This window comes from Delphinapterus leucas, chromosome 12 (genome assembly GCF_059928025.1).
Source record: "Delphinapterus leucas isolate spDelLeu-1000000601 "Yukka" chromosome 12, BTC_Dleu_Yukka2, whole genome shotgun sequence".
NCBI classification, from domain to species: Eukaryota; Metazoa; Chordata; class Mammalia; order Artiodactyla; family Monodontidae; genus Delphinapterus; species Delphinapterus leucas.
In genome coordinates, this window is record NC_143140.1 from 77367258 (window position 1) to 77394859 (window position 27602).

The window sequence follows — 27602 nt, forward strand, 5'->3', positions numbered from 1 at the left end:
TCTCCCTGTCTTTTCAAGAATCTTGTATTACGCATTATCCCTTTTCTCTCCTATATCTTCAATCTACTCTTCTTTATTGAAGATTAAACATGCTCAAGAATCTTTTATATTAAACAGAATAAAACAAAAAACACAAAGCCTTTCTGCACTTCATATCCCCTTCTGGTTACAACACTCACTTTTCTACTTCACAGCTAAATTTATGAAGTAGTTGGACATTTTTCTCTCTTGACCTATTCATTTCCTGTTCACTTCTCATTCCCTCCCGATCTGCTTTTTGCTAATACATTTCCACTGAAAGGGCTCCTTTCCAATGACCTTCAGTAGCCAAATTAGTCCATCTTGTAGCTGAGCCACCTTCAGCATCAAGGGAAACAGCTGATAACCGCCTCCTCCTTGAAGCCGAGTTTCCATTGCCTCTGTTGGCAGCATGTTCTCCAGGACTGCCTATGCCTCTAGTTGCTCTTTCTTGGTCTCCTTTTTCAGCTCCTCTCCCTTTATTGCATTTTTTTAAAAAGCTATGGAGTGCTGCAGGACCTGATCTGAAGCTAAATTTTATGTTTCTTTCCTTAGGCCAGCTCATACACTTTCATGGCTTCAAAGATCACTTATGCCAATATCTCTGAATTTTCTCTCTCCAGCTCCATATATAAACACTTTGCTGGAAAGTTCTATGTGGATGTCTTCGGCACTTCAAATATCGTATATCTAAATGTACCCTTCTTCCAAGTACCTTATATAGTTAACTGTACTTTTAGTCACTTGATTTTTCACATCAGAAACCAGGGGTCACCTACGAAATCTCCCTCTTCATCATCAACCCCTCCGATACTGTATCTCATTCATCAACTCTACTCCAAACATCTCCTGAATATATGTACTTCTTTGCATCTCCACTGCCACCAACCTAATCAAAGCCACCATCACTACTGTTGTAGCCTCCTAAATTGGTCTCTCCAAATTTTTTTCTACTCTAGTCTTTTCTATTCCTGCTAATCTAATTTCCATACTGTAGCAAGAGGAATCTTTTAAAAATCCAAGTCTGATCATGATACTCCTCTGCTTATAACATATAACATGTTAATAGCTTTCTTTACATGAAAAGAAAATTCTCAGATGCTCAGATGGCTCTTCAGTATCTGGCCCCTCTTTGGATTCGACTCATTTCATTCCATTCTCCTTTGTGTTTTCTACACCGCAGCTACTCAGTTCCATTTGAGTTTCTTCTTGTCTCAGACCTATTCACATACTGGGATTTTTGGTTGTTTGTTTTTTCTGTCTTGCAGCCTCCTCCCAACAAGATCACTTTTACCCTCTCTCAGGCTGGCTGATCCATTCATCCTTTAGACATCTACTTAACTGCCATTCCCTCAGAGAAGCCAGGTTTGATTTTCTTTTGTAGTGCTTATCACGTCAATTATTTGCTTAATGTCTGTGCTTTCTGCCTCAACTCAAACTCCTTCCCCCGACTGCCAAAATGTAAAATCCATGAGGGCAGCAATCATACCTGTTTTATTCATGAGTGTGTGTTGCATCTGTGAAGCCCAGCACACTGCCTGGCATACAGTATGTGTCCAGTAAACATGTACGGGAAGAATGAATGAATGAAAGTTCATCCCAACTTTGGGATTCTGTTTACCTCAACACACTTGAGAGCACTGTGACTGATATTTTCAGGTTTTACTCAAATGACAGTGGGAATAAATAGCAATTAGATATTCCTTAATGGAACTCCAGTGTTCTCGGGAGAGGGCATCCTAACAACTGCCTAACTCCTGGCAGCTTCAACTTGTGGTTAATTCTACTCACAAAATACAACCCTGAAAAATAAGTGAGCAGAGAGCATCAGGGACCCAGAAGGAGAAGAAATGAATGAAAAATATTCTACTACCTCTTGCTTATGAGCCAGCTGCCCCATTCTCCCAACCACTCCTTCTGGCCTATATTCCCTACTATACTCATACATTGAGTTGTCCATTGTCTAAGTTTGGTTAGAGAGAGAGAAAAAAAAAGCATGCTTAAGTAAAACAAAGAACAAAATAGTAAAGGCTTCTCATTAAATAAATACCCCTTAGGCAGAAAGTCCAGTTACAGATCCTATTTGGATTTTAAATTATAGTCTTATTTCTTAAAGTTCTGAAGGAAGCATGGGAAAAAAATAAGGAAAACAAAGCGAAGCTTTGGCTATACTCTGAAATACCAACCCACGCCGTCTAAAAGTGCACTACCTCCTCCTTGTGACAGTCTTCACTAACTTCAATAATCAATTTATTTTATCCTTCAATTTGGTGGGGCACATCTTTTTTTCCTGATACCCGGGGCTGAATGGAAGAATGAAGAAAAAGAAACCTTGAATTTAACCAGAGCTCTATCAATTTGTAATGGACAGAAACACTGCAAAAATAGTAAGGGACTGGAATTCTAAGATGTTACTTTTTTTGCCACGATGGGCATAACTATTACTAACTAACTATGCCTGAAAAAGCTTTCTTGTGTTCCTCCCACGAGGAACAAGTAGACGGTAAAGCTGAGGATTTCAGGCAGTGTATCTACAGACAGACAACAGTGGTTGCTCCATAGTCACTGGGCCAGGCTTGTTCTGATTTTGATGCTCTCACGGCCAGATACTGATTCCTATTATCTTGCTCTGACTATGCGTCTACATGTTCTTAACTGACTTTACCTTCACAGGGATATCCTCTTCCTGGCTGGCTTTCTCTGAGGTGAAGACATACGAGATTTCTTTATGAGATGTGGTCTGGCGGCAGATGGCACACTTAATGGAGCTCCTGTGAGACCCCACGCTGTACTGTTCGATAATAATTGAAATGCATTCATTACAGAAACAGTGCCCACAGGTCAGTACTGCCCACTAAAAAAGAAAACACATAGAATATGCCTCAGTGAGATGCTATCAAAGATGCCTTCCAATCTATAAACATATTAAAAGGAGAAGAGAGTCATAATTTCATTTCCTAACTATTTCATAATATAAATATCCTTTAAGTCATAAAAACTAAGTTATACTTTTAAACTAACTATTTTTTAGTCCAACTAGACTAAGCTTTCATAGTCTTTAGTTCTGTTCACCCTAACAGGAGGATAATAGTCAGTCATCATTATTTGGTAAGATGCTCGTGTTCTCATTTCAGCATTTAGGAAAAATGCAAATTACTCTTCAGCACTCTCACAGAATAGACTGACTACAACATTAATTTGGACATAATGTCATATTCAGTATGTTCTACACAACTTAGTAATAAGCAGATTTACATTTTCACATGTTAAAGCATTTATTATATAGAAAATGAGATGGAAATGTTAAAGATAATAAAATTTCTGAGACAATCTAGTTGCGTGAATCTCATCAAAACTAAAAGCAAAGAAGAAACTACTTACACCATGATCCTTTCCATTTTTATAGTAATTTTTATCAAAATGTTTTTATCACTGATTTTTAACAGAAATTGCCAGTATCTGTAACTACTATTCTTCTCCTCCACTACCAATCTGTCCTTTTAAGATTTATTATCAATAAAATATCCTTTAAAATCTTATCTTCTCTATGAATCGTGGAAACTAAAAGATATGTTCTTTCTGATTATTGCTGGTCAGAATACAGAACTCATATATTTAGGCTTCTACTCTCAGCTCCATAGAAAAAAGTGCCAAGGACACTTTTACTCATTTAATAGTAATAGACTTATCTTTCAAAATTTGAAAAGCAGTGAATATACCGATATTACATATATTTATTTATCATACAAAGTAGGAACTTACAGTATCATAAATCACATTTCATAAAGTAAAAATAAGAATCTCTTTGAGGAAAACTAATACAGTTCCATTAAGTTTATAGACATTTGTATACTAATATTCACAAAGAAATATACTTAATTGATATAATAGTCTTCTAAAAATCACATATGAATTCCCTCAGGACTGCTGTTATTTGCCTTTAAATCCTGGTACTATTAGACAGTAATAATGTTAATTAAGAACTACGTTACTATACCTTTGTCATAACTTAAGTAAATCTGTGTATGCCGTATTATATTTCTGTACAAGTACCAAATAACCATGGTAAACTGACAGACTCAAGTGACTGGAAATAATACTTAAAATTATTCACCTTTAATGAAAAAGATGGGGCTATTCTAGAAATATGTTTTCACCTATCACTTAAGGGAAAACATTGCTCAAACATATTTGGCACTAAGCCTGTCAGTTAACCTTTGGCCCTACCTTTCAGACAGAGGTACTATTTGCCTTGCATGCAAAGTTTAAGGGTGGGGCGAGTTGTATGTAAAAGCCTTTGAAGACTGTAAAGTATTTTACAAATGCATGTAATATTTATTATAATTTCACCTGTTTTCCCAGTTGCCGAGCACAGATTGGACAAGGTTCTGGATTAATACCTCCTGATGTTTTGTCCTGAGACTATCCAAAAAAGAATTAAAACATATATTAGTTATATTTTAAAAGCTGTTACCTGTTTTACAACTCATTTATAAAAGTAAATGTTGGCAATTAAAATAATCTAATAATTGAGATGACCTAATAATTCATATATTAATACTATCATTCCTGGGATTTACAAATAACATTTATTTAAGGTGTGAAGAAAAAAATGGACTCAATTTTTAACAGTTTGTTAAAGTTATATTACTGTATTTGTGATTATGATAGAAGGCAAAATAAAAAGCAAAATATGATATAATTTACCTAAATTCTCAAATTTTACTTTCATGTTAGATATATTTTTTTAATAAAGAAACAGAATATTCTGCATGTCCACTTGGCATGGGATCAAAGACATTGGGAAGAGGCAGCATTTATTCACATAATCCTTATTAATACTGATTTCTTCTCCGTATCCTTTTTCTAATCTCACCAAGGCAAAGCAAATAATTAGAAACCAGAAATATTACTGATTTGAGACCTAACTATGCCTGGAAATTACGTTGAAGTATAATAGCTTTTCAAAGTCTCTTTAAAAACGGAAAGATTTCCAAAAAAGTCATCAAACGAACAGGTTTTAAAACTGAGGAAAACAAAGGAAAGTAAATTAGACTCATAGATTACTAAATTGTTCTTGATTATCCTTTGACTCTTATAAGCAGAAAAAAAAAGCTAAATTGTGCATGGATTCAGAAGTTCTAATGGTTAAAACAATTCCATTAACTATAATGTAAGTACGCAGCATTTAAAAAAAGTTGGACTGAATTATTCTTTTCCTCTGTTAATTATTGATTTGTTTCAGGTAACACAGCAAACCACCTAAAACCTTAGTGGCTAAAAAAACATGAATTTCTCCTGATGCTACAGGTCACCTGGGTTACTTTGGGATGCACTGATTTGGCTTGGGCTGGATGGTCCAGGACGGCCCACACTCATATCTAGCAGTTGGTAGGCTAGCTGGTCTGGGGAGAGGGCTAAGCTGAGGTTTTTGCTCCTCAAGAAAGGTAACCTGGGCTTCTTCACATAGTCTCAGAGATCCAAAACATGACACAATTGGGAGAACTCCAAAGTGCGTGGACTTTTCAAATCTCTGTGACACAAGGCCAAAAACAAGTCATCTGCCTAAGCCTAGAGTCAGTGTAGGAGGGCATTAACCAAGAGCAAGCACGCAAGAGAAGGTATTACTATAGCATTTTGTAAACAATCTACCAGAATTTACAATACCTCTTCTTTTCTAATTTACTTAATGTAAGAATTAGCATGTTTTCCATAAAGGGCATGATTGTAAATATTTTAGGCTTTGTGGGCCATACGATCTCTGCTGCAACTCCTCAACTCTGCTATTATAGCACAAAAGCAGCTGTAGACAATACTTAACGAATGAGTATAGCTGTATTCCAATAAAACTTTATTTACAAAAACAGGTGATGGGCTGGATTTGTCCTATGCTTAGTAGTTTGCAGATTGCTTATTTTCTTTCATTTATAGAGTAAATATTATTTTCTTATATTTTTTGCCAAATGGGTTTTCCTACATAGATTATATCCTTGGAATTTTAATTTTTAAAAAAATAATTCAACATATAGAGGAGATCAACTTATGTTCCATAACTAAAAGAATCATCAACTATCTCTTAATTTTGACTCTCACATTTAAAGTACAGAAATCTTGTATTTTAAAAACTCATGTCCAGAAATATCAAGAATATTTTTCCGAATGTTATTTTTCTATAGCTAGCATTTTGAGAGATTGACTTGAAGTTCTTCTCTTTTTTCCCCTGCCAAAATAGTAGTCATCATTATAATAATAGTGATAATATAATAATATTAATAGTGTATACCTAGAAAGTGCTTAATAAACCAGTAAACACTTTAGCACTTACATATATTAATTCATTTGATCCTCAAGAGAGCCCTACAAGATAGTGTTACTTTTCTCATTTTACAGATTGGACAAAGAGAAGTAAATAACTTGAATAAAGTCCTATATCTAGAAAATAGTGGCATCATGATTCAAATTTGCACTATCTAGGTCCAAAAGTCTACCTTCTTAACTACTATGCTATTTTACCTATAAAGAATGTCCAACTTTTTCATTTTGTCATTGCTGAGATTTAATGATTCACTTAAATGTATTTTGTACTAGTTTTCAGGACCAATTGTAGTCTACTGCTTTCCTTCATTTGCCCTATCCAAAAATCTACTATTATATGTTGTTCTGATAAGTTACTCTGCTACTCCCATTTATTCTTGCCAGAAAATGGAATTATATTCATCAATGTCTAATACAGTACTTTGCTTACTACTACGAAAATATGTTGAGAATTACATTAAATAATTCGTTACCACGTCCTCTTATTTAGCAGCTTTCCAAACACACTACACAGTTTCAAAAAACAAATTTAAAAAATCTGTATATGTGTTATTGGATGCATGCGTTTATCTTTGCTGAGTGGTATGTTGTAATACTTTCACTATTCAAGGCTTCCAACTACAGTCTGTTTACATTGTGCTATACTATATACTGCATACCCTTTACATTATCTTTATAACATATTTTCTATAGATATCATCTTCTTTTGTGATCTGTGTAGCTATTGCAGACATAGCTAGTGTTCTGACTCACATAACTAACACAAACAAATAAAAGAATGATTAAAAAAACACCTATACCATTAATTAGGGGACTAACAGATTAAATGAAAGGAGTCAATAAAGTGGTTTATTGATAATACAGTACGGGAAAAAGTAGCATCTTTTAAAAACAATACCTTCTCCAAGTTAGTTAGGTAAAGAAGCTGCCCAAGTTTTTTCTGAAGCTGTGATGTAGCAACAGCTTTATCATTTAGTAGTTTTATACGATTTTGTTCCACCTAAAAACAAAACAAAACAACTTCTTTATTCTAAGATGGTAACATTATATTAAACATGCTCAATTCTTCTATTTTAATTCTTTCTTAAAAAGTGTCCTATTTTATGAAAACATATTTACATGTGAAAACTCAAATTTGCAAAAGAGATACTAGATAATATTAACATATTTCAAAAAATATATATATTTTACTGTATAGAAGACAAAATTCAAGGCAGAATTCTTTTAAATAAAAAGCTTCCCTATATACCTGAAGTAGGTTAAAAATCAACCAAAGGCTATTTGTGTATGATTTTTCAGTAATACATGTATGGGATAAAGAAAAATAAAATGGTATGTTACTTTGGCCATACAAATGAAGTGATTTTAAGAAATCCAGGGAAGAATCTCTCTGCTCCTCCTTTCTGTGCCTCCCGCCCCCCGCCAGTAGAATATGGTAACAGAAAAAAAAAAAGAGGAATTTGTTTTCACTTAAAACTTATTGAGAATTCTATTTTAAAAATGAAGTGAAATAGTATATAATGAATATTTCTAAGTTTTTCTAAGTTACAGTCTTCAAGCTTTATAGGAAAAAAAAGATTTAAAAGATTAAAGGAATAAAAACAAATTCTAAAGAAAATAATATTTTTAATATGAAGAAAAAAGGTTGGTGGAGTTATTTTTTTAATTCTGAGATACAAAGAGGAATTTAACAGACGATAAGTTGTCAATGTCTGTTCATCGTTAGCAAAGGAAAACAGTGCAAAATCAGTTCTTGGTTGTTCTTATGGAAGATTGTTTTAGTTCTGAAAAAGCTGAAGTAATAGGACATACGTCTAAAAACTGACCAAGAATATCTTTAGGTTTTGGCACGCAAAAGGTGCTCAAGAATAGATGAATATGCAACATGGAGAGAAACAAACAAACGTGCAAATGCACCCAAACAGTGAATGCTAAGCATGTATTAGACATGCAATTGCTCATCTCTGACCTACTACAAAAACAAACAACTTCATATAGCTCAAATGAAGAGCAGATATGAAACACTTTCTTATTGAAGACATCACTGCCCTGACTCTATCCCTTCTATGGATCTTGGATTTTTGTGACATCTATTTTCTGCGTTCTTTTCTGTGATTCATTTGCAAATTACCTCATGTGGTTCAATGATATGAGGAACTGGTGGACTGGGCTTTGGCTCCCTAGGATCACGTACTCTTAGTCGTTCTGTAGCCATTGCAAGCTCATCAACAGCAGACACACGATTCCTCAGAGCCATCCAATATTCATGAAGCAACTGAAGGAACAGAAAAGACAGACAGTGGTAAAGCACATAATTAAAACTGGTTAAAACCATCAAGATGTCCCTTGGTCAAGAGTCTTCAGTGAGGTCTTAAATCATACACAGTGTTTTCATTACGGGTCTAAGGTACAAGCAATTCTTGGGCCATTTTTAGGATGAGGAAGTGGGTCTGAATAATCTCCACAGGACACTATAGTGTATTGCCTCTTCAGAATCTCAGGAACAGCATACCCCGAGATTTCTTGGTAGGACCAAAGATCTTTACAGATCAATACTAGACTGGTGGAATCTCTGCTTTATTTTTTAAAGAAATACTTTTTATTATAAAATATTTCACATTCTCAAAATAATACGTATATATGATAATGAGAATATTAAAGTATACAACTGAGTCCACAGCATCCGAATTAGGAAAGAGAATAATGCCAGTTCCTTAGGAAGCCTGTGTTCCTTCTCAATTGCATCACTCTCTTGCCTCACACATTCTTCCTTCAACCCCCAACAATGGGGTAACCACTACTCTGAATTGGACTTACTATTCTGTACTTTTTGCTGGAGTTATACTAATCCATACATCCTTAATAATCTGGTTTTATATGTTTCTGAAATTTATAAAAATGCTATCAGTATAAAATTTTTTGATCTGCTTTCTTCACTAACTAACATTATGCTTTGAGTTAGATCCTGATTGATGTGCATAGCAGTAGCTCACTCATTTACACTGTTGTTAAAGGGTTTAGTCTGCAATGTTATGGAGAACAAATGAACAAAGATCTGGGTGAACTGCATGATAAGCACTCCTCTGACACAGACCATGTGGCTAAACTGAGCTCAAAGGAAGAACGCAGGGGCAAATGAACACTGTATATAGTATTGTTTCTTCCATGACTTGCCGTAATTAACTGTGTTAATGTGCTTTTGCTTTTAGAATAGTAATGTGAAAAGAAAAAAACTATTATGAACCAATGATTTCGATGCTATAGAAGTATCATTCTTCAATCTATCAAATGTATGAATTGATATTATAGACAGCACAGCTTCTCTTTCTTGAGAGAAATTTTTATCCTGCTTTAAAAGGCAAAACTTTAGATTAAAAAAATAAAAGATATCAAATGGAATATAACATTATAAATAAAAAACCCACTTCTTTTATTTCCTCACCCATCTCACTTGCAAAGTAGGACAAGGGATTAAAAAATCCACATATAAAGAATAATTCAAAATTAATGAATTCTGGAATCTCAAACATAGAGTTATAATATGATGAAATTATTAAAGTACAAATATGAAGAGTCCCTTTGTGCATTATTAATTGCAATGGTTTCTAGTCTTGTATGTTGAGAAATGTTTACTATGTTCTCCAATCTTTAAGGTTGTTGATGTTTGGTTGTTATTCACAGAGCAAAAGAAAAAAACAAAAACGGAAACAAAGCCACACTCTGATTTCAGAGAACAGCAGTGTAAGACCAAGCTAAGACTAGAATAACACACTTTCAAGGAAAAACAAAAGGTTTCATATAAATTTCATTTTAGTAATGATTTTTAGTAATTTAATAAACAGAAACTTCTCATTTGTTCAGTATTATTATATTTATTATTCATCATTACAATCATTACATTTTAGGGAAAGATAAATTATGACACCTCAACTCTCTAAAGCAGATTTTTAAAAGCTGAAGAGAGAAAAAGGAAAGTAGCAACTAAAATTAATGTAAAGGAGGGGAGTTCTTTTTTATTTTATTTTTTGGTACATGGGCCTCTCAATGTTGTGGCCTCTACCGTGTGGAGAACAGGCTCCAGACGCGCAGGCTCAGTGGCCATGGCTCACTGGCCCAGCCGCTCCGTGGCACATGGGATCTTCCTGGACCGGGGCACAAACTCGTGTACCCTGCATCGGCAGGCGTACTCTCAACCACTCTGCCACCAGGGAAGCCCAAGGAGGAGAATTCTTAATATGGGAAGGAAGTTTTAAATTACTGTTACCTTATATTCTTTCTTCCAAGCTTCAAAGAGGTCCATTGAAGTACTTCCCTCATCAATGAATTCAACATCAAATCGATGTGATTTTGCAAACGATAGCAGAGCTTTCATGGATCGCTCTGTCTCACTTATTGCCCACAGACCCCGGTTGGTGGTAGGTATTCGATCATCCACCAGTCCTTCTTCATCTTCTATCATCTCCTCAAATATTGCAGTCTGGCCTTTGACTCTGAAGACATTTGAGAACAAAACCACAGTAATTACTGTCAGTGGGTAACAAGTACTATAAAAATGATATTGCCAGAGCTAATAGGAAAGCAAGGTCAAAAACAAAAATTTCATCAACATCTTTCAATGTCATGTCTACAAGATCATGCGTGCAAGTTTTTGGAAAAACCATACCAACTCTGAAAATGCTTGAGGTATCATACATTTGACAGGTGCTTTCTTGAGAGCAAACTGGCCTAATAAAAAATGGCTATAAATTCCAGGCTAAAATCTTGCTCTGAGAATTAAAATAATACAAAACACAAATTACCACCACTATCAACCATGCAAAAATAAAACAGAAAAACCACAAGATGACCTAAAAGTACAATCAGACTTACTCTCTTCTCAATTTCCATGTTTGTAAAATAGGAATAATTTTACTAAATGTACTCACTAAGTAGCTTAATCCCTAACACAAGGATGAAGACTTTAAATCTGTGTTGGAGAAAGTGTATTATTAAAAAGAGCTAACATTTTTATAGAACATTACCACGTATCAAACACTATGCTAGAGAAGAGACCTTCAAGATGGTGGAGAAGTAAGACGTGGAGATCACCCTCCTCCCCACAAATACATCAGAAATACACCTACATGTGGAACAACTCCTACAGAACACCTACTGAATGCTGGCAGAAGACCTCAGACTGCCCAAAAGTCAAGAAACTTCCCACATACCTGGGTAGGGCGAAGGAAAAAAGACAAAAAAAGACAAAAGAATGGGGACAGGACCTGCACCGCTGGGAGGGAGCTGTGAAGGAGGAAAAGTTTCCACACACTAGGAAGTGCCTTCACCGGCAGAGGCGGGGGGGTGGCGGGGTGGGGGGGAGCTGTGGAGCCACGGAGGACAGCGCAGCAACAGGGGTTCAGAGGGTAAAGCAGAGAGATTCCCGCACAGAGGATCGGTGCCGACCAGCACTCACCAGCCCGAGAGGCTTGTCTGCTAACCCACCGGGGTGGGTGGGGCTGGGAGCTGAGGCTCCGGCTTCCCGTCGGAGCGCAGGGAGAGGACTGGGGTTGGCAGCGTGAACACAGCCGGAAGGGTGCTAGTGTGCCACAGCTAGCTGGGAGGGAGTCCGGGAAAAAGTCTGGACTTGCCTAAGAGGCAAGAGACCGTTGTTCCAGGGTGCGTGAGGAGAGAGGATTCAGAGCACTGCCTAAGCGAGCTCCAGAGACGGGCGCGAGCCACAGCTATTGGCGCGGACACCAGAGACGGGCATGAGATGCTAAGGCTGCTGCTGCAGCCACCAAGAAGCCTGTGTGCAAGCACAGGTCACTCTCCACACCTCCCCTCCCGGGACCCTGTGCAGCCTGCCACTGCCACAGTCCCATGATCCAGGGACAACTACACCAGGAGAAAACATGGCGCACCTCAGGCTGTTGCAATGTCACGCTGGCCTCTGCCAGCGCAGGCTCGCCCCACATCCGTGCCCCTCCCTCCCCCCGGCCTGAGTGAGCCAGAGCCCCCTAATCAGAGGCTCCTTTAACCCCACCCTGTCTGAGCGAAGAACAGACACCCTCCGGCAACCTACACGCAGAGGCAGGGTCAAATCCAGAGCTGAACCCCAGGAGCTGTGAGAACAAAGAAGAGAAAGGGAAATCTCTCCCAGCAGCCTCAGGAGCAGCGGATTAAATCTCCACAATCAACTTGATATACCCTGCATCTGTGGAATACCTGAATAGACAGCGAATCATCCCAAAACCGAGGCGGTGGACTTTGGGAGCAACTGTAGACTTGGGGTTTGCTTTCTGTATCTAATTTGTTTCTGGTTTTGTTTATCTGAGTTTAGTGCTTAGAGTTTATTAACAGTGGTAGATTTATATATTGATTTGGTTGCTCTCTTCCTTTTTTTTTAAATACAGATATATATATATATTTTTGCTTTTTCTCTTTTTGTGAGTGCGTATGTGTATGCTTCTTTGTGTGATTCTGTCTGTAGAGCTTTGCTTTTATCATTTGTCCTAGGGTCCTGTCTGTCCTTAGTATAGTTTTTAGTGCTTGTTATAATTAGTGGACTTGGTTTTTGGTTTGGTTGCTCTCTTCTTTCTTTCTTTTTCTTTTTTTTTTATGACTTAAAATTTTTTTTTATTTTTAATAATTAAAAATTTTTTTATTGTAATAACTTTTAAATTTTATTTTATCTTTTTCTTTCTTTCTTTCTTCCTCCTTCCTTCCGTCCTCCCTCCCTCCATCTCTCCCTTCCTTTCTTCCTTTCTTCCTTTTTTTCTCCCTTTCCTTCTTAGCCGTGTGGCTAACAGGGTCTTTGTGCTCCGGCCGGGTGTCAGGCCTGTGCCTGTGAGGTGGGAGAGCCGAATTCAGGACATTGGCCCACCAGAAACTTCACAGCTCCACGTAATACCAAATGACGAAAGCACTCCCAGAGATCTCCATTTCAACGCTAAGACCCAGCTCCACTCAACGACCAGCAAGCTACACTGCTGGACACCCTAGGCCAAACAACTAGCAAGACAGGAACACAACCCCACCCATTAGCAGAGAGGCTGCCTAAAATCATAATAAGTCCACAGACACCCTGAAACACATCACCGGACGTGGTCCTGCCCACTAGAAAGAGAAGATCCAGCCTCATCCACCAGAACACAGGCACTAGTCCCCTCTACCAGGTAGCCTACACAACCCACTGAATCAACCTTAGCCACTGGGGGCAGACACCAAAAACAACAGGAACGACAAACCTGCAGCCTGCAAAAAGGAGACCACAAACACAGTAAGTGAAGCAAAATGAGAAGAGAGAGAAACACACAGAAGATGAAGGAGCAAGGTAAAAACACACCAGACCAAATAAATGAAGAGGAAATAGGCAGGCTACCTGAAAAAGAATTCAGAGTAATGATAATAAAGATGATCCAAAATCTTGGAAATAGAATGAGAAAATACAGGAAATGTTTAACAAGGACCTAAAAGAACTAAAGAGCAAACAATGATGAACAACACAATAAATGAAATTAAAGATTCTCTAGAAGGAATCAATAGCAGAATAACGGAGGTAGAAGAACGGATAAGTGACCTGGAAGATAAAATAGTGGAAATAACTACCGCACAGCAGAATAAAGGAAAAAGAATGAAAAGAATTGAGGACAGTCTTAGAGACCTCTGGGACAACATTAAACGCACCAACATTCGAATAATATGGGTCCCAGAAGAAGAAGAGAAAAGAAAGGGACTGAGAAAATATCTGAAGAGATTATAGTTGAAAACTTCCCTAATATGGGAAAGGAAATAATCAAGTCCAGGAAGTGTAGAGAGCCCCATACAGGATAAATCCAAGGAGAAACACGCCAAGACACATAGTAATCAAACTATCAAAAATTAAAAACAAAAAAAAAATATTAAAAGCAGCAAGGGAAACACAACAAATAACATACAAGGGAATCCCCATAAGGTTAAAAGCTGATCTTTCAGCAGAAATTCTGTAAGAGAGAAGGGAGTGGCAGGACATATTTAAAGTGATGAAAGGAAAAAACCTACAACCAAGATTACTCTACCCAGAAAGGACCTCATTCAGATTCGACAGAGAAATTAAAACCCTTACAGACAAGCAAAAGCTAAGAGAATTCAGCATCACCAAACTAGTTTTACAAGAAATGCTAAAGGAACTTCTCTAGTCAGTAAACACGAGACAAGAAAAAGACCTACAATAATAAACCCAAAACTATTAAGAAAATGATAATAGGAACATACATATCAATAACTACCTTAAATGTAAATGGATTAAATACTCCAATCAAAAGACACAGACTGGCTGAATGGATATAAAAACAAGACCCGTATATATGCTGTCTACTAGAAAGCCGCTTCAGACCTAGGGACACATACAGACTGAAAGTGAGGCGATGGAAAAAGATATTCCATGCAATTGGAAATCAAAAGAAAGCTGGAGCAGCAATTCTCATAGCAGATAAAACAGACTTAAAAATAAAGACTATTACAAAAGACAAAGAAGGACACTACATAACGATCAAGAGATCAATCCAAGAGGAAGATATAACAATTGTAAATGTTTATGCACCCAACGTAGGAGCACCTCAATACATAAGGTAAACGCTAACAGCCATAAAAGGGGAAGTTGACAGTAACATAATCGTAGTAGGAGACTTTAATATCCCACTTTCACCAATGGACAGATCATCCAAGATGAAAATAAATAAGGAAACACAAACTTTAAATGATGCATTAAACAAGATGGACTTAATTGATATTTACAGGACATTCCATCCAAAAACAACAGAATACACTGTCTTCTCAAGTGCTCATGGAACATTCTCCAGGATAGACCATATCTTGGGTCACAAATCAAGCCTTGGTAAACTTAAGAAAACTAATATCGTATCAAGTTATCTTTTCCAACCACAACTCTATGAGGCTAGATATCAATTACAAGACAAAATCTGTAAAAAATACAAACACGTGGAGGCTAAACAATACACTACTAAATAAGCAAGAGATCACTGAAGGAATCAAAGAGAAAATAAAAAAATACCTAGAAAGAAATGACAATAAAAACACGATGACCCAAAACCTATGGGATGCAGCAAAAGTAGTTCCTAGAGGCAAGCTTAGAGCGATACAATCCTACCTCAAGAAACGAGAAACATCTCAAATAAATAACCTAACCATACACCTATAGCAATTAGAGAAAGAACAAAAAAACCCCAAAGTTAGTAGAAGGAAAGAAATGATAAAGATCAGATAAGAAATAAATGGAAAAGAAATGAAGGAAACAATAGCAAAGATCAATAAAACGAAAAGCTGGTTCTTTGAGAAGATATACAAAATTGATAAACCTTTAGCCAGACTCATCAAGAAAAAAAGGGAGAAGACTCAAATCAATAGAATTAGAAATGAAAAAGGAGAAGTAATAACTGACACTGCAGAAATACAAAGGATCATGAGCGATTACTACAAGCAACTATATGCCAATAAAATGCACAACCTGGAAGAAATGGACGAATTCTTAGAAAAGCACAACCTTCCGAGACTGAACCAGGAAGAATTAGAAAACATAAACAGACCAATCACAAGCACTGAAATTGAAACTGTGATTAAAAATCTTCCAACAAACAAAAGCCCAGGACCAGATGGCTTCACAGGCGAATTCTATCAAACATTTAGAGAAGAGCTACCACCTATCATTCTCAAGTCTTCCAAAATATAGCAGAGGCAGGAACACTCCCTAACTCATTCTACGAGGCCACCATCACCCTGATACCAAAACCAGACAGAGATGTCACAAGGAAAGAAAACTATGGGCCAATATCACTGATGAACATTGATGCAAAAATTCTCAACCAAATACTAACAAACAGAATCCAATAGCACATTAAAAGGATCATACACCATGATCAAGTGGGGTTTATCCCAGGAATGCAAGGATTCTTCAATATATGCAAATGAATCAATATGATACACCATATTAACAAACTGAAGAAAAAAAACCATATGATGATCTCAATAGATGCAGAAAAAGCTTTTGACAAAATGCAATGACCATTTACGATAAAAACCCTCCAGAAAGCAGGCAGAGAGGGAACTTTCCTCAACATAATAAAGGCCATATATGACAAACCCACAGCAAACATCGTCCTCAATGGGGAAAAACTGAAACTATTTCCACTAAGATCAGGAACAAGACAAGGTGCCCACTCTCACCACTATTATTCAACATTGTTCTGGAAGTTTTAGCCACAGCAATCAGAGTAGAAAAAGAAATAAAAGGAATCTAAATTGGAAAAGAAGAAGTAAAGCTGTCACTGTTTGCAGATGACATGATACTATACATAGATAATCCTAAAGATGCTACCAGAGAACTACTAGAGCTAATGAATGAATTTGGTAAAGTAGCAGGGTACAAAATTAATGCACAGAAATCTCTTGCATTCCTATACACTAATGATGAAAAATCTGAAAGAGAAATTAAGGAAAAACTCCCATTTACCACTGCAACAAAAAGAATAAAATACCTAGGCATAAACCTACCTTAGGAGACAAAAGACCTGTATGCAGAAAACTACAGGACACTGCTGAAAGAAATTATAGATGATACAAATAGATGGAGAGATATACCATGTTCTTGGATTGAAAGAATCAACATTGTGAAAATGACTCTACTACGCAAAGCAATCTACAGATTCAATGCAATCCCTATCAAACTACCACTGGCATTTTTCAGAGACCTAGAACAAAATATTTCACAAATTTGTATGGAAACAGAAAAGACCCCAAAAGGCCAAAGCAATCTTGAGAAAGAAAAACGGAGTTGGAGGAATCAGGCTCCCTGACTTTAGACTATACTACAAAGCTGCAGTAATCAAGGCAGTATGGTACTGGCACAGAAAAAGAAATATAGATCAATGGAAAATGATAGAAAGCCCAGAGATAAACCCATGCACATATGGTTACCTTATTTTTGATAAAGGGGGCAAGGATATACAATGGAGAAAAGACAGCCTCTTCAATAAGTGGTGTTGGGAAAACTGGACAGCTACATGTAAAATGAAATTAGAACACTCCCTAACACCATACACAAAAATAAACTCCAAATGGATTAAAGAACTGAATGTAAGGCCAGACACTATAAAACTCTTAGAGGAAAACATAGGCACAACACTCTATGACATAAATCACAGCAAGATCCTTTTTGTCCCACCTCCTAGAGAAATGGAAAAAACAAAAATAAACAAATGGCACCTATTTAAAAGCTTTTGCACAGCAAAGGAAACCATAAACAAGATGAAAAGACAACCCTCAGAATGGGAGAAAATATTTGCAAATGAAGCAACTGACAAAGGATTAATCTACAAAATTTACAAGCAGCTCATGCAGCTCAATATGAAAAAACAATGAACCCAATCCAAAAATGGGCAGAAGACCTAAATAGACATTTCTCCAAAGAACATATACAGATTGCCAGCAAACACATGAAAGGATACTCAACATCACTAATCATTAGAGAAATGCAAATCAAAACTACAATGAGGTATCACCTCACACCAGTCAGCATGGCCATCATCAAAAAATCTACAAACAATAAATGCTGGAGAGGGTGTGGAGAAAAGGGAACCCTCTTGCACTGTTGGTGGGAATGTAAATTGATACAGCCACTACGGAGAACAGTATGGAGGTTCCTTAAAAAACTAAAAATAGAACTAACATAAGGCCCAGCATTCCCACTACTGGGCATATACCCTGAGAAAACCATAATTCAAAAAGAGTCAAGTACCACAATGTTCACTGCAGCTTTATTTAAAAGAGCCAGGACATGGAAGCAAACTAAGTGTCCATCGACAGATGAATGGATAAAGAAGATGTGGCACATGTATACAATGGAATATTACTCAGCCATAAAAAGAAGTGAAATTGAGTTATCTGTAGAGAGGTGGATGGACCTAGAGTCTGTTACACAGAGTGAAGTAAGTCAGAAAGAGAAAAATAAATACTGTATGCTAACACATATTTATGGAATCTAAAAAAAAAAAAAAGGTTCTGAAGAACCTAGGGACAGGACAGGAATAAAGATGCAGATGTAGAGAATGGACTTGAGGAGATGGGGCAGGGGAACGGTAAGCTGGTATGAAGTGAGAGAGTGGCATGGAGATATATACACTACCAAATGTACAACAGATAGCTAGTGGGAAGCAGCCGCATAGCACAGGGAGATCAGCTTGGTGCTTTGTGACCACCTAGTGGGTTGGGATAGGGAGGGTGGGAGGGATACACAAGAGGGAGGAAATATGGGGATATATGTATACATATAGCTGATTCAGTTTGTTATACAGCAGAAACTAACACAACATTGTAAAGCAATTATACTCCAATAAAGATGTTAATTAAAAAAACAAAAAAACCCCTGAAAAACCCCACTATGCTAAGTAATTATATGCCTTTTCTTATTTAATATACATAAAAGAAACTCAGTGAGGTGTTATTATCTTCATTTCACAAATGAGGATCCTGAGGCTTAGATAAGTAATCTGTGCATAGTAGTGAGCAGGGATCTGAGGTCATATATGTTGGACTGCACAGTCTGTGTACTCCCATAAACTGTCCCTTAAGCACATATTACCACACGACAGGAGCATTTGGGGGTAAACGTCAGCACAGGTGAAACTGAGCATGTTAAATGGGCAAATGCTAAAGTTTAGTAAACTGACTGGATAAGAGAAAAAAATATAAGAAATGTTATTGTGAGGAAAATGTAGTATAAATTAAAATACCAAGTCTTGTATAATGTTTCATTTTCCTGATGGGAAATAATCTGAGAACTTACGTGTGAGAAAATAACTTCGATTCATACTCTGTGAACAATTCATCAGCCTTACAAAAGACACAGCTGGAAAAGAAGAAATTATCAGAGAAATATTCACAAACATAACTGCAATCAGGTAATTTCTAAAAGAGGCTTAGTATTTTATACTTCACATTTTCTTTACAACAAATATGCCATTTTAGAAAAAAAAAATACGTGGTCCTCAGGTATGTGTTCCTAGAGAGGTTTTTTTTTTAAAGTTCGATTAATAATACATCTCTACTTCTGTCTGAATTGAAATGAAAAATGTTTTATTATGTGAGCCAGTGTTTCTTCTCTCAGGAGAAATCTAGCTCAGTGGAATGATGCCATTCGTTGGATGATTTCTCCTATTACCTACCAATTGAGAGGAAGCCTGGTTGGCCGGAGGTGGCAGATTGTTGCAGACTCAATAACATGACGAGATGGAGGTCCCTCCAGATTTTTTACAGCGTCTCTTACTTGCTTCTGGAACTTACTTAGCTCTTCCATATGTGTTGTAAGTAAGAACTGAAGACCTCTGCAGTCATGGAACCTGATTCCCATCACCAGCACCACACACACAGCAAAGAAAAGAACAGTAGGTCAATTTCCTAAAAATTCAAGAAGTGGTTGGCAAAGTGTTAAAGAAACTGCAACATTTTACCTAGTCACACCTGAATGAGTTTACAGGAGTGTATTCAATTGGTATCTACTAGTAAACAAAGAATAATAACATTGGGTTGTCTACTACAAAAGATAACAAAAACATCTGATAGTGCCTGCCCTCAGAAACGAAAAACAATATGTAAAATCTGAAAAACAATATGTAAAATCTATGTCCCTGTGTCTGATGTCTTTGAAAGATCAGGATTGCCACAGTCTTTCTTTGTAATACTGATTGACTACAGGTGTTCTCCTGACACCCGTGGTCTACATAGAGGTGACTTGTAGGATGAAAAGTAGAGACAGAAAGCTGAGAAGAAAGGAGAAAAGTAGCCAAGAATTATATTACAAGGAACTTATACATATACACATATATTTTTATGAAGCATGTACTAAATGCCAGGCACTTTGCCAAGCACTTTTCCTGTATAACCTCAATAGATACCCAACTGTGCATGTGTAATAGATGAAGATTAATGAATTAAAGTAATTTAAGTAAAGATACAAAGTTATTATGTGGCAGCCACGGGCTAGGAGTTAAACCCAAACACAATGCTCTTAACCATTCTGATAAACTATAAATGAAATGGGTCAAGAAAAAAAATGTATGGATGTGTGTGTAAGGGTTTTTGAAAGGAAAACGAAAACCTAGAATAATAAGAAATGAAAAAACAAAAAATATAAACAAGACTTGTTTGCTTTTTAAGTTAAGAGTATATCCTTCTTCCTAAAATGCCATATGCCATTCTCTCCAAATTGTTCAAAAGAGCCCACTTTCCTTCCTAAAAGGCTTTCCCAATATTTCACAACACTAATCTATGTTTCTTTCTGTTCATGGAGTTTACTAACAACATTATTCATTTTCGTACTTTGTTTAGTTTTTATACATACTCACATTTCTCAAATTATTTACGATTCTTGTCTTCTCATTAAGCTAACTTTTAGAAGGTAAGAATTAGATTATACCCCTTTTTCAAAAACATATATAATAGGCATAGAATAGCTGCTCAGTAATTTCTAAAAAAATTTACTTAGAGATACTTAAAGTTAGGTTAGGTATCAATACTATTCACAAAAAGAAAACACAGTTTTTTATTTGTAATTTATTACAAATTTAAACTGCTCTTCGAAAATTAACATTGAACCAATGGGAAGAAGTGGCTTTGGAAAAGTTCTCTCCACTAACTCAGGTCTGAGCATGTGAGTAAGGGCTGAAAAATATCACAAATCAGCATTTAACATGTCTTTGCCATGTTCTCTCTTGCAGGTCCTTTAAATAAAAGAGAAGAAAACACAGTAATAGAAGGTAACTCTTAGACACCATAATGGTAGGTACTATTTTAAGTAAGCACTTTACAAATATTAATTTACTAATCCTCACTACAATGCTGTGTGGTTTTACAGATGAAGAAACTAAGGCAGAGAGAGCTTATACAACTTTCCCAAGTTCAAAGAGCTGACAAGTGGTGGCACTGAGGTATGAACACAGGCAGTCTGTCTTGAGAACCTACTTGCGCTCTTAATCACCAAGTTACATAGTGTTCCCCAAGAATCATTAACAAGCAAACATAAGTAGTTTGGTGTCTGAGATATGTCTCATTAAAAAACACAGCAGCAGTGTTAAGATGATCTCTGAATACATGTAATATAAAAAAAATTAACTTTAAAAATGTGTTTTCTTACTTTCTATTTATGTCTAATGTTTTTTAAAAGCATGTTTGTGTAATGAATTATACATTTTATGTTTCCTGTTGGTCCTTTTACAGACCTGGGACCTCAAAACATTTAATAGGGGATATATTCTAACATGAGGATTTACAACTTTTAAAAGTAGTTTCTAAGAAAAAAAAAAAGGAGTTTTTGTGTGATTTAAGAAAAACAAGTTCAAGATATTTTAAAACATTTTCCTTTATCAGCTGATGCCACAATGCTGGCAGAACACATTATTAGGACATAGCTTTAAAACTGGATAAGATGAATTCATGACATAAATGACAACTTATCCTGGAACAGTGATTCTTGGGCTTAACATGGAAAAAGGGAGTGCACTCAAAAGCATAATATACTGCATATACTTCAGAAATGAGAAGCTCATCACGTTCTGAATGGTGAAAAAGATGATTACATTAAGGTACATCCAAGTTAATAATGACACAGAAAATGTAGCATATTTTTTAGGGTGTTAGCAGACACCTGAAAAAGTTTTTAGAAGAGCAAATGAAAACACTTTAAAACATTTCAAAGATATTCTTATACTGAATTTTTCACTGAAAACCAACTTTAATCCCAAGGCTGACATTATACTGAGATATGATCTGAGAAGCCATAAAGATCCTCCTCTCTGTTCCCCTCCCTAGAATCAACAGTTCTGCCGCAACACCCAAATTCCCCACATTAGACAGACATTCCTTTGGGTTAAACCACTGAAGGTACTTTTGATAGGGTATATTTGTTCTCTGGGAAGAATTATTCACCATTCTTACTTCAAGAGGAATAACCCAACTTATCTATCTTGAAGAATGGTGATTATTGCTGAGAAGAAAGATGGGGAAGACAAAGCAGACTCTACAATATAAAACCTGGGCCACTGTGGCACTATAAGCTTAGCCCTTAGGGAATGAATGACATAGGGAAATATGAATGCCTTACCCCAAGGGAAAAATTCTCCTAAACAAAGTCTGTTTCAAAACTTTGCTTAAAGAGCTGGCTTTAAGCAACTTTGTCCAACAAAGATACAAAGAAAATACTTTAAGCAGATTAAAAAATAGAAAAAAAAAGCACTGAAAAGAGAACAGTTAAAAGTGACTAATATACAGGAGAAAAGCATACCTCATATTTTGGTCTGAAATATATGCAACAATAGGTAAAATGTAGATGTTCATAACCACAATATGTTATGACTTTTAATTGTAACTCTTAATACCAAATGATCTGAATATTTGGGGTGACTACTCATTAACTATTCTGTTTTGTGCTATTTTCTTACTTCTCTGACATAGAAAGCTTGCCAGTTTGTTGCTTGTAGTTGCTGGTTATTTCATTTCGCACTCTTTGAACAAGTTCCTCTTCAATACCAAATTCCATTGCTCTGTGTATCACATTCAGCCACCAAGGAGAATTAGAATAAATCTGTAAACAAGACAACAGCTGATCAATTAATGTCTTTTTAGTACTCACAACATTTCTATCACTGGAAAGAGTTCTGTGAAAAATTAAAAGGGAGCAATAAATGCAACTCTCAAGGGAATCACAGTAGTGGGGAGACAAGTATACATGTTGTATATACAATGAATAAGTACAACTTCTGCATATATAAGTAAATAGAACACCTATTCCATGATTACTCTGAAAGAGTGAGAATTTATTTACATATATTTATAACAAAGCTGTGCTAAAAGAAAATACCTAAAACAAAATAAAAATTCAGTATTCACTCTATATATCTGAAAAGGTAACAGGTTTCTTTCTCAGCATAATAAAGTCATAATGCTTATCCTCAACTAACTGAACTAGATTCTACTCAATGAATAATCTTTGATAACTAATAAAATTATATGCTTGAATACTAAATAATTAATGAATTAGGAAGAATAAAATGTGGAGTAACTGGTTAAAATCAAAAAGTAAAAGTATTTTGTGTAGGCTTCTCCTTAAACTTTGCTACTGATTTCATGAAAGAGGAATTTTAGAAATAACAAATGGCACATATTTCATAAGGAAAATACTTATGGTTCTCATATTCTAACATCTTAAAAGAAAAGGTTTTGGAAACATGCACATCTAAGATCAAAAGAAGGTTATGGAAGTCTTCATTTTCTTCAAAAGACAACTTGTTATATACCGAAGGTAAGAGGAAACCCCATTATACCTTAAAAGAAATGAAAGAGAATAACCTCAAAATAGGTGATTTATCTATGTGTCTGTTCATCCAATCAATAAACACTGCTAACAGCAAATAAGTTTTTATTGTGGCTCAGGTACTGTACTAGGTGCTAAAAATTCCAAGATGAATAAGAAAGTTCAAGTTTCTCCCCAGAGCAGAACAAAAACCAAAATGTTATGTGGAGAAAAACATAAGGAAAGTCACATTGGTGGCCATACCTTTCTCTGGAGGTCACGTACGGTCTGCTGCACTGGCAGCAAAGCTTGTTGTGCTTCAGCAACCTCTGTATTACACTTGCTCATATAATGCTCTCGCAGCTGTTTGGCCTGTGTTGAAACAGGAAACAAGCATAAACTTTCATTTCAGGTCAAGAAAATAATTTAATATGATGTTTCCAGAACAGTGTACTTTATTTAATCTATTTAACTCAACTAAAGCATTAAACTCTACAAGTATACTGTAGAGAACATAAAAGCCACGCTAGAGGGCTTCCCTGGTGGTGCAGTGGTTGAGAGTCCGCCTGCCGATGCAGGGGACACGGGTTCGTGCCCCGGTCCGGGAAGATCCCTCATGCCGCGGAGCGGCTGGGCCCGTGAGCCATGGCTGCTGAGCTTGAGCGTTTGGAGCCTGTGCTCAGCAACGGGAGACGCCACAACAGGGCGAGGCCCGCGTACCGCAAAAAAAAAAAAAAAAAAAAAAAAAAAAAAAAAGCCATGCTAGAAATTCATAAGATGTATATTGAAGAGATTTTACCTGTAAGCCACCTTGACTTACATTTACCTGTCAGTCACATAATTTAAGAAATTCCAAGGATTTGCTCCCCAAGTTTCTAATTTTTTAATTTTAAAAAATGGGAGGGGAAAGAACAGTAGTATTTCAAACTATAAGGCAAAACAAGAATACATTTTAGAATTTCTTGTCTGATTGAGTTATTATCATTTCTTGGAATTACTTCAGTTTAGAAATAATACTTTGGGTTTTAGGACTGAATTGTGTTTCTCAAAATCTATGATGAAGTCCTAACCCCCAACGTGACTATATTTGGAGATACGGCCTTTAAGAAAGTAATTAAATGAGTAAATGTAGATAAATGAGATAAGGGTGGAGCCCTAATCCTATATGACTGGTGTCCTTAAAAGGAAAGAGAGACACACCAGGGATGCAAGTACATAGAGAAAAGGCCACATGAGGACACAGTGAGAAGGCAGCCATCTACAAGCCAAGGAGAGAGTCCTCAGGAGAAACCAACACTGCTGACACCTTGATCTTAGGCTGCCAGCCTCCAGAACTGTGAGAAATACATTTTTTTTAAATTAAAATAAATTTTATTCAATTTATTTAAATTAAAAAACCCAGTAGGTTACCCATTTCTCCCACACCCAAGCCCTACCTCTTTCAACCACCAGTCTGTTCTCTGTATCTATGAGCATTTTCTTTTTTTCTTCTTTTTGGGATTCCTCATATAAGAGAAATCATACAGTATTTGTCTTTGTCTGACTTATTTTGCTTAGCATATAATACCCTCAAGGTACATCCATGTTGTCGCAAATGGCAATATTTCATTCCTTTTTATGGCTAAACAATATTCCATCATATATGTATACAACATCTTCTTTATCAATGGACACTTAGGTTGTTTTCATATATTGGCTATTGTAAACAATGCTTCAATGAACATAAGGGTGCATATATCTTTTCAAGTTAGTTTTTTTGTTTGTTTGTTTTCTTCGGATAAATACCCAGTAGTGGAATTGCTGGGTCATATTATAGTCCTATTTTTAAATTTTTGAGGAACCTCCATACTATTTTCCATAGTGGCTGCAGCAATTTATATTCCCATCAACAGTGCACAAGGGTTCCCTTTTCTCTCATCCTCACCAACACCTTTTATATCTTGTCCTTTTGATAATAGCCACTCTAACAGGTATGAAGTGATATCTCATTGTGGTTTTGATTTGCGTTTCCCTAATGATTAATGATGTTGAGCATTTTTTCATGTGCCTGTTGGCTATCTGTATGTCTTCTTTGGAAAAATGTCTATTCAGATCCTCTGCCTATTTTTTTTTTCTTGTTTAAAAATGTATTTATTTATTTCGACTGTGCTGGGTCTTAGTTGCAGCATGCAGGACCTTCACTGCAGCATACGGGATCTTCACTGCAGCATGTGGGATCTTTAGTTGTGGTATGTGGCCTTTTTAGTCTTAGTTGCGGCACATGGGCTTCTTAGTTGCAGCATGCAAACTTCTTAGTTGTGGCATGCGGACTTCTTAGTTGCAGCATTCATGTGGGATCTAGTTTCCTGACCAGGGATTGAACCCGGGCCCCCTGCATTGGGAGTGAGGAGTCTTACCCACTGGACCACCAGGGAAGTCCCTCTCTGCCTATTTTCTAATCACCTAATAAGGGGTTAATATCTAAACCCCTGATAAGGGGTTAGTATCTAAAATATATAAATAGCACATACAACTAAATATCAAAAAAACAAACAACCCAATCAAAAAATGGGCAGAATACCTGAAAAGACATTTTCCCAAAGAAGACATAGAGATGGCTATGAAAAGGCACATAAAAAGATGTTCAACACTGCTAATTATTTAAGAAATGCAAATCATAACAATAATGAGGTATTACCTCACACATGTCAGAATGGCTATCATCAAAAAGTTTACAAATAACAAGTGCTGGGGATAATGTGGAGAAAAGGGAACCCCTGCATACTGTTGTTGGGAATGTAAATTGGTGCAGCTACTAAGGAAAACAGTATGAAGGTTCCTCAAAAAACTAAATATAAACTACCATATGACCCAGCAATTCCAGTCCTGGGTATATAGCTGGAAAAAAAAATGAAAGCACTAGTTCAAAAAGATACATGAACCCCAATGTTCACAGCAGCACTATTTACAATAGCCAAGACATGGAAACAACCCAAGTGCCCATCAACAGATGAATGGATAAAGAAGTTGTATATATTTACAAATGGAATATTATTCAGCCATAAGCAAAAAATGAAATTCTGCCATTTGCAGCAACATGGATGGACCCAGAATATTATGCTTAGTGAACGGGTCAGAAAGAGAAAGACAAATATCATATCACTTATATGTGGAATCTAAAAAATAAAACAAATAAATGTATGTGTAAAACAGAAACAGACTCACAGATGTAGAAAACAAAATAGTTGTTACCAAAGGGGAAAGGGAAGTGGGGAGGGACAAATTAAGGGTATGGAATTAAAAGATACAAACTACTATGTATAAAATAGATAAGCAGCAAGGATATATTGTATAGCAGTGGGAATTATATCTATTATCTTATAATAACTTACAATGGAGTATAACCTGCAAAAATACTGAATCACTATGCTGTATACCTGAAACTAATATAATAAATCAACTATACTTCAATTAAAACAAGAGAGACTGTCCTTTCCCCATTGTCTAATCTTGGTTCCTTTTTTGTAAATTAACTGACCATAAATGGGTGGCTTTATTTCCGGGCTCTCTCTATTCTGTCCCATTGATCTATGTGTATGCTTTTATGTCAACACCATACTGTTTTAATTACTACAGCTTTACAGTATAGTTTGAAATCAGGGTGCATAATGCCTGCAGCTTTGTTCTTAAACTTAAGATTGCTTTGGCTATTCGCGATGTTTTCTAGTTCCATACAAATCTTTGGATTGTTTATTCTATTTCTGTGAAAAATACCATTGGAATTTTAATAGGGATTACATTGAACCTGTATATTGTTTTGGGTAGCGTGGACATTTTAACAATATTAATTCTTCCAGTTCATGAGTGTGAGAAATAAAATTCCTGTTGTTTAAGCCAGTCTGTGGCATTTTGTTATAGAAACCATAAAAGACTAATACAGAAAGGATTCAAAAATTGTTCCTCTTTCAACTTT

General features: G+C 36.2%; 1 protein-coding gene across 5 annotated transcripts in view; it reads right to left on the reverse strand.

Annotated features, from left to right (window-relative positions):
* The window catches only part of SHPRH (SNF2 histone linker PHD RING helicase), an 85185-nt gene that overhangs the window by 22305 nt on the left and 35278 nt on the right, over nucleotides 1-27602 (reverse strand). For all 5 annotated transcript variants that reach the window (XR_002642661.2, XM_022558604.3, XM_022558612.3 and 2 more), the window contains 9 exons: nucleotides 23915-24022; nucleotides 22800-22942; nucleotides 19530-19703; nucleotides 19151-19213; nucleotides 10598-10823; nucleotides 8465-8608; nucleotides 7232-7333; nucleotides 4369-4440; nucleotides 2684-2872 (listed from right to left, as the gene is read on the reverse strand). Coding sequence is in view for 4 of the 5 variants with exons in the window: in XM_022558604.3 (XP_022414312.1) it covers nucleotides 2684-2872; nucleotides 4369-4440; nucleotides 7232-7333; nucleotides 8465-8608; nucleotides 10598-10823; nucleotides 19151-19213; nucleotides 19530-19703; nucleotides 22800-22942; nucleotides 23915-24022 (1221 nt within the window). In the remaining variant the exon portion in view is untranslated. The remainder of the gene's footprint in view (nucleotides 1-2683; nucleotides 2873-4368; nucleotides 4441-7231; nucleotides 7334-8464; nucleotides 8609-10597; nucleotides 10824-19150; nucleotides 19214-19529; nucleotides 19704-22799; nucleotides 22943-23914; nucleotides 24023-27602) is intronic.